We start from the raw sequence: 9,042 nt of genomic DNA on the forward strand, positions 1-9,042 counted from the left end.
ATATATATCAATAATATAAAGTGAAATGAAACAAGTATGTAATTTCTACTTTATGGCAAGAATAAAATGAAATAGTAGATTGTTAACATGATATAGCTCTATTTTCATTTCTTTTACCTTAATCGTTTTGTTTTCATTAATTGTTTATTATTATAATTATTTCTCTAACTTATTCATCTTTTATGATAGTTTTCACTATGTCAAATTTATCAAAACTTGAATTTGTGGCACTTGACATCACCGGAAGGAACTATTTATCATGGGTTCTTGATGCTGAAATTCACCTTGACGCTAAAGGTCTTGGAAATACTATTATACAAGGAAATGAAGCATCAAATCAGGATAAAGTGAAGGCCATGATTTTCCTTCATCGTCATCTACATGAAGGGTTAAAAACTGAATATTTAACCGTAAAAGATCCACTTGAATTATGGATTAATTTGAAGGATCGATATGACCACCTAAAACTTACGATATTACCGAAAGTTCGGTATAAGTGGATACATTTAAGGTTGCAAGACTTTAAAATCGTAAGTGAGTATAATTCTGCTATCTTTAAAGTAAGTTCTCTATTAAAATTATGTGGAGACACTATCACAGATGAAGACTTATTGGAAAAAATATTTTCTACTTTTCACGCTTCAAATGTGGTGCTACAACAACAATACCATGAAAAGGGTTTTAAGAAATATTCTGAGTTAATCACATGCCTACTTGTGGCTGAGCAGAATAATACTCTATGAAAAATCATGAAGCTCGTCCCACCGGGTCAGCTCCATTTTTCCGGAAGTGAATGTTGTAGCAACATATGATAAGTTTGAAAGAAAACAAAATAATTACCGTGGTCGTGGACATGGTCGTAAATGTGGACGTGGCAGGGGGCGAAACAATTATCGTTATTATGGTGGAAATAAATTGGAGAACAATAAGGGTTCTCAAATTAATCATTCAAAAGGTAAAGCTAGTATGTGTCACCGATGTGGTATGAGAGGTCATTGGGCACGCATTTGTCGTACGCCAGAACATTTTGTCAAACTTTATCAAGCCTCCCTCAAGAAAAAAGAAAATAATGTGGAGGCACACTTGACCTTTCAAAATAATGATGATGAAGCAGGTCCCTCAAATAAATATGATTCTAAGGCACATCTTGCATATAAAGATGATGATTTTGAAGGCCTAACAAATATTACTCATTTAGAAGTTGGAGACTTCTTTGAGGATATTGACTGAAGAACTAATCATCTTACTGGGGAATGAAGCTATAAAAGTTGTTATTTTTATGTTTGCAACTAGTTTATTTTTCTTGAGTGTATTTTCCTAATGCATCATGTGTTGCTAGTTTCTACATTCCTAATGTATTTCTTAATGTTTTTTTTCCGCTTGTCTTTCATATTTCTTATGATGTATTATTTGTTTTTTTTATGAAGAATATGAAAATTCCCCAGTCTTCAGTTGGACTCAAGATTAATAAAGATGATATATGTCTTCTGGATAGTGCTACAACACACACTATTTTAAAAGATAAGAGATATTTCTCTTATTTGGTAATGAAAGAAGCGAATGTTAATACAATATCCGGTAGTACAAGATTAATTGAAGGTTCTGGAAGAGCCAATTTATTACTACCAGGAGGAACAAATTTGGCTATTGATGAAGCACTATATTGTAGTAAATCTCAAAGAAACTTATTAAGTTTCAAAGATATTCGCCAAAATGGCTATCATATTGAGACTACAAATGATGAAAAGATTGAATATCTTTATATTACTACAATAATGTCCGGTAAGAAATATGTGCTTGAAATGTTACCTGCTCTTTCCTCCGGCTTATACTACACAAGTATTAGCAGGATTGAAACACATGCCATAGTAAACGAGAAGTTTACTAATCAAGATAATTTTATTATTTGGCATGACCGGTTGGGCCATCCTGGTTCTAATATGATGCGTAAAATAATTGAGAATTCACATGGACATGCAATGAAGAATCAGAAGATTCTTCAATTTAAGGAATTCTCTTGTGCTGCATGTTCTCAAGGAAAATTAATTATTAGGCCATCAACTATTAAAGTTAGGACGGAATCCCCTGCATTTCTGGAACGTATACAGGGTGATATATGTGGGCTCATTCATCCTCCATGTGGACCATTCAAATATTATATAATTTTGGTAGATGCATCTACAAGATGGTCACATGTGTGCTTACTATCAACTCGCAATATGGCATTTGCGAGATTGTTGGCTCAAATAATAAAGCTATGAGCACAATTTCCAGATTATGCAATTAAGACAATTCGTCTTGATAATGCTGGTGAGTTTACATCCCAAGCCTTTAATGATTATTGTATTTCAACTGGGATAACAATTGAGCATTCGGTTGTTCATGTTCATACACAAAATGGTCTAGCAGAATCATTGATCAAACGCCTCCAATTAATTGCTAGACCAATGCTTATGAGAACCAAAACTTCCCATTTCAGTATGGGGTCATGCTACTTTGCACGCAGCAACACTTGTGCGGATAAGGCCCACAAGTTATCATAAAGTCTCCCCATTGCAATTGGCTTTTGGCCAGGAGCCAAATATTTCCCATCTTAGGATCTTTGGTTGTGCGATATATGTTCCAATTGCTCCACCACAACACACAAAGATGGGTCCTCAAAAGAAGGTTGAGGATATATGTTGGATATGAATCTCCTTCTATTATAAAATATCTAGGCCGATGACTGGAGATTTATTTACAGCAAGATTTTCTGATTGCCATTTTGATGAATCAGTATATCCAACATTAGGGGGAGAAAATAAGCAGCTGAAAAAAGAAGATAGATTGGAATGCATTATCACTGTCTCATTTAGATCCTCGAATAAATCAATGTGAACAAGAGGTTCAAAAGATTATTCATTTACAAAATATTGCAAATCAATTGCCAGATGCATTCACTGACCTACCAAGGGTGACTAAGTCATATATTCCAGCTGCTAATGCTCCAATTCGAGTTGATATCCCGACAGGACAATTAATTAAAGCAAATGAGTCTAAGCCATGCTTGAAACGTGGTAGACCAATCGGTTCTAAAGATAAAAATCCTCGAAGAAGAAAAGGAGCAAGTGATCAAAGTGAACATAACACAGAGGTAGTGGCTCAAGAAGAGCCCCAAGACGTAACAAATGATAAGACCTTAGGAGAGGTCCAGGTACCTGAAAATAATGAAAATGAAGAGATATCAATAAGTTATGTCTCAACCGGGAAAAGATGGAACCGAAATAATATTGTTATCGATAACATTTTTGCTTATAATGTTGCTGTTGAAATAATGCAACAAGATGAGGATCTTGAACCAAAATCTGTCAATGAATGTAGACAGAGAAATGATTGGCCAAAATGGAAAGACGCTATCCAGGCAGAGTTAACTTCACTTGGAAAACGTGAAGTCTTCGGACCCATAGTTCGAACACCTGAAGGCATAAAGCCAGTAGGGTATAAATGGGTTTTTGTGCGAAAACGAAATGATAAAAATGAAGTCGTTAGATATAAAGCGCGACTTGTGGCACAAGGGTTTTCCCAAAGGCCTGGAATTGATTATATGGAGACATATTCTCCTGTAGTGGATGCTATCACCTTCAGGTATCTCATAAATATGGCAGTGCAAGAAAAACTTGATATGCATCTAATGGATGTTGTTACAACCTATTTGTATGGATCATTAGACAACGAAATTTTTATGAAAGTACCCGAGGGATTTAAAGTGCCAGAAGTATATAAAAGTTTTCGAGAAACTTGTTCAATAAAGCTTCAGAAATCTTTATACGAATTGAAACAATCAGGTCGTATGTGGTACAATCGTCTGAGTGAATACCTGTTGAAAGAAGGGTACAAGAATGATCCAATTTGTCTTTGTGTCTTTATAAAAAGGTCTGGATCTGAATTTATTATAATCGCTGTATATGTTGATGATTTAAATATCATTGGAACTCCTGGGGAGCTTCCAAAAACAGTAGACTGTTTGAAGAAAGAATTTGAATGAAAGATCTTGGAAAGACAAAATTTTGTCTTGGTCTACAAATTGAGTATATGAAAGATGGAATATTTGTCCATCAATCAACATACACCGAAAAGATTTTAAAGCGATTATATATAGATAAAGCACATACATTGAGTACCCCGATGGTTGTGAGATCACTTGATATAAAGAAAAATCCATTCCGACCTCATGAAAATGATGAAGAGCTTCTTGGTGCCGAAGTACCATATCTTAGTGCAATTGGGGCATTAATGTATCTTGCCAATAATTCCCGACCAGATATAGCTTTCTCAGTAAGCTTATTGGCAAGATTTAGTACTTCGCCAACACAAAGACACTGGAATGGTATTAAACATATATTCAGATACCTCCAAGGGACCATTGATATGGGTTTATTTTATTCAAATGAATCCAAGCCATCATTGATTGGTTATGCAGATGCAGGATATTTGTCTGATCCACACAAAGGTCGATCTCAGACAGGCTATTTATTTACAAGTGGAGGTACAGCCATATCATGGCGTTCGACAAAACAAACTATGGTTGCTACTTCTTCAAATCATGCAGAGATAATAGCCATTCACGAAGCAAGTCGAGAATGCGTTTGGTTAAGATCTATAACTCAACACATTCAGCAAACATGTGGTCTTTCTTCGAAAGAGAATATTCCAACAATATTGTATGAAGACAATGCTGCATGCATAGCTCAATTGAAAGGAGGATATATCAAAGGAGATAGAACAAAACACATTTCACCGAAATTCTTTTTCACTCATGATCTTCAGAAGAATGGTGAAATAGATGTACAACAAGTTCGTTCAAGTGATAATTTGGCTGATCTGTTCACTAAGGCGTTACCAACCTCAATATTTGAAAAGCTGATATATAAGATTGGAATGCGTCGTCTTCGAGACATTAAGTGATTTTTCATCAGGGGGAGTAACTACACGTTGCACTCTTTTCCTTAACCAAGGTTTTGTCCCACTAGGTTTTCCTGGTAAGGTTTTTAATGAGGCAGCAAGCAATGCATATTATAAATAACTATGTACATCCCAATATTTTTTTGTAAGTTTTTAATGAGGCACATTATCTTACATGGATATCCAAGGGGGAGTGTTATGAATAGTTTGTACATTGGATACTACTTTGGATATTACATTGGATGAACATGTTGTGAATAACTTAAAGATTAAATTTCCTACTTTATGTCCAACATCTTTACTTTTTATGCCTATAAAAGGCCATGTAATTGCAATGGAAAAATACACCAAAGTGAAAGAAGAAAACACTTCTCCCTTCTTTCTATCTCTTCTTATTTACATTTTACTGATTACTTTTATTTTATAACAATACTCAAAACTTTAATAGTGCCCCACTAAGTCTGAAATATTGGACAATGTAAAAGATTCAGTTGAGCTTTGTTTCTTTACATGCATTTGAAGACAAGCTGGTATTTAAGACCTCCGGCTCCCACTTTCATAGAGATTCTTTCTTTTATGACCACAGGAGGTTATTCGTATATAGATGAATAACTGTGACTTTTGACAATGTTTTAATTTGCAAACTTTTCCTTTTCGCCATGTGTATACATACATATACACCTTCTAGGATAACTTGTCAGAAAAAATGTTAACTAACTTTTGGTGAGGCGATGAAGACAAAAGAAAGCAACACTTATATTTTTGATACTATGTGCCTAACAATTTAGAAAGGGCATTTTCCAAAGCTTTTAAAAGTTTACTATTTTTTTCCTGTTTCCCAGAAAGAATATAAAATATGAATCGAATATAAGTAAAATATGAAACTATTCCAATAGAGTATACCAGAAACTACAATGAAGCACCAACCTTTTCTCTTTTAACCAGTCCTTAGTATATCACATTGATAAAAACACAATGTAGTGCATATTTTTCTCAACATACTACTATAATGCATCTTATTACGATCATTGTTAAACATTTCAATTTCCAGCCAGAAAACAACGAATACAACAGAAAGTTCAACTGAAATATATAAAATGTTAAAGAAAACATAAACAATAACAAATCCATAGACAGAAAATAAATAAATAAAGCAGTAATACTGAAATTTCAAAAGACATTAACCTTATTCATAATGCTCTTCAACCCCCTCCTCATCATATTCTTCCTCATCATCTGCAGTAGCATCCTGATACTGCTGATATTCAGCAACCAAATCATTCATATTACTCTCAGCTTCAGTAAATTCCATTTCATCCATTCCCTCTCCAGTATACCAATGCAAAAACGCCTTTCGCCTGAACATGGCAGTGAACTGTTCGCTCACTCTCCTAAACATTTCTTGAATAGACGTCGAATTTCCAACAAAAGTTGATGCCATTTTTAGCCCAGTTGGTGGAATGTCACACACACTAGACTTCATATTGTTAGGAATCCACTCGACGAAGTAGGACGAGTTCTTGTTCTGGACATTGATCATTTGTTCATCTACTTCTTTTGTGCTCATTTTTCCTCTGAATAAAGCAGAGGCAGTTAAGTAACGCCCGTGACGAGGGTCAGCTGCACACATCATGTTCTTGGCATCCCACATTTGTTGTGTGAGCTCTGGCACTGTGAGGGAACTGTATTGCTGCGATCCACGAGATGTCAGTGGTGCAAATCCCACCATGAAGAAATGAAGACGTGGAAATGGGATTAAATTCACTGCCAATTTCCTCAGGTCTGAGTTCAGCTGGCCAGGAAATCTCAGACAACATGTAACACCACTCATTGTTGCAGAAATCAAATGGTTCAGGTCACCAACTGCATACAAAATAGACACAAATTTAACATTTGCATGCATACATAGCGTGCTAATATATTGTTTTAGTCCGTCTGTCTCAATTTATATGACAATGAATGAGCAAGAGAGGTTATGAGTAGATCAAATTGTGAAAACAGCCTCTTGCATAGATTGAAGGGGAGTCTTGGCGTAACCGGTAAAGTTGTTGGCATGTGACCAGGAGGTCAAAAGTTCGAGCCGTGGAAAAAACCTCTTGCATAAATGCAAGGCAAGACTGCGTATGATAGACCCTTGTGGTCCGGCCCTTCCCCGAACCCCGCGCATAGCGAGAGCTTAGTACACCGGGCTGCCCTTTAACCTCTTGCATAGATTGTGTGCATAGGGAGAACTAATTAGCTAGTGCATTGAAGTGTTGTTTGATAATATCAAAAAGAGAAACTCACAGCTTGGATTAGTGAGCTTGAGAGTCCTGAAACAGATATCGTAGAGGGCTTCATTGTCAAGGACCATGCATTCATCAGCATTCTCCACCAATTGGTGTACAGAGAGTGTAGCATTGTATGGTTCAACAACAGTGTCAGAAACCTTTGGAGATGGGAAAACAGAGAAGGTGAGCATCATTCTGTCTGGATATTCTTCCCTTATCTTTGAAATCAAAAGAGTTCCCATGCCGGAACCAGTCCCCCCTCCAAGTGAGTGACAAACCTGGAATCCTGCCTCATTAAACAAACAACAAATTTTATAAACAAAAATGTCCCAATTGAGAATCAGCTGGATAAATAAAAATCTTCTACAATTCATTATGCTCCAAGTCTAAAAAAAAGCATATATTTCTTGAATAAATCTCCTATGTATATAAATATGTTTATTTCACCATAAACAACATGTTAAGAAAAGTAGGATTTATAAGTTAGAGAAACATTTTTCACAATTCTTCAAAGTGTTGAATAATTCTCATCCTACGTATCTTAAGTGTTCGTCAGAAAACCATGGATCCATATATGTTTTCCTCTGATAAAACGTTGATCTAATGTGTAATATAAATAAGTTCTGATATTATAAGATCATATACTACTACTATGCTATTTGGTTGTTTGCTGTTTGCAACCTATAAGCTAAGTATTCCAAGAAAAAGCACTAGGCAGTAAGATCTTTGAAATATATCGAAAAGTAGGAAAATTAAAGGTAACATATTGCCAGCAATAAACCAGATTGCTTAAACAAGAGAGGGAGGTACATCATACATTCTAATTTCCTGTTTGTCAAATGTAAGTAATAGACATAAATAAATAAAAGAACAAGAATAATGAATAATTTGTCTATTCAATCAGCATATATATATATATAATGAATATTGGATGTGCAAGACAAGTCCTTATATATACTCCCTTGATCCATTTTAGGATGCTTTTGTTTTACTTTAATTTTAAACTTTTTCTATTTTACTCTTAATAATATATTTGACCCCCACAAGTTCTAACTTACTTTTTGATAGGGCAGACAGTACTTGGTACGTTTGCATGCGTTCACTCGAGCATCATACGACAAAAGAAAAACAGATCACGGACTGTAGACATTACAACATGAGAATATTTATAAGCATCACAGCTATCATTGTCGGCAGTTTTCTTTTTTTAAAATTCTAGGCACATTTACACACGAAAGTAAATCGAAACGAAAAGTAATAAAAACATAGCGAAAGTAAGGGGAAAAAAAATAAAACCTTGCATGCAATCACAATTCTCAGCCTCTTTACGAACAACATCAAGAACAGAATCAATCAACTCAGCGCCTTCAGTATAATGACCCTTAGCCCAATTATTCCCAGCACCAGACTGTCCAAAAACAAAGTTATCAGGTCGAAAGATCTGTCCATAAGGACCAGATCTAATACTGTCCATAGTACCAGGTTCAAGATCCATAAGTACAGCTCTAGGTACATAACGACCAGCAGCAGCCTCATTGAAATACACATTAATGCGTTCGAGTTGGAGATCAGAGGCATCTGCGTTACTAGCATTGTAACGACCAGTTGGATCAACACCGTGTTCATCGCATATTACTTCCCAGAATTTGGAACCGATTTGGTTCCCACATTGGCCACCTTGAATGTGCAAGATTTCTCTCATGGTTATTTGATTGGGGGAGAGAGAATAAGGGAAATGGAAATGGGAAGACAGAAAGAGAAATAGAGGAGAAATAAGATCGAAGAGGAGGAGGATATTTTTGGAGAGGAGTGGGACAACGTGAGGAGTTGT

At 35.6% G+C, this 9,042-nt stretch overlaps 1 protein-coding gene across 1 annotated transcript; it reads right to left on the reverse strand.

Moving 5' to 3' along the window:
* Positions 1-5,922: 5,922 nt before the first annotated feature.
* Positions 5,923-9,042, reverse strand: LOC104216323 (tubulin beta-2 chain-like). Its single transcript, XM_009766343.2, has 3 exons — positions 8,508-9,042; positions 7,228-7,497; positions 5,923-6,804 (listed from the first exon to the last, which is right to left on the reverse strand). Exons 1-3 carry the CDS (start codon positions 8,911-8,913, stop codon positions 6,128-6,130), a joined length of 1,353 nt encoding a protein of 450 aa, XP_009764645.1. The 5' UTR covers positions 8,914-9,042; the 3' UTR covers positions 5,923-6,127.

The sequence above is a fragment of the Nicotiana sylvestris genome, chromosome 10, assembly GCF_000393655.2.
Source record: "Nicotiana sylvestris chromosome 10, ASM39365v2, whole genome shotgun sequence".
Classification (NCBI taxonomy): Eukaryota; Viridiplantae; Streptophyta; class Magnoliopsida; order Solanales; family Solanaceae; genus Nicotiana; species Nicotiana sylvestris.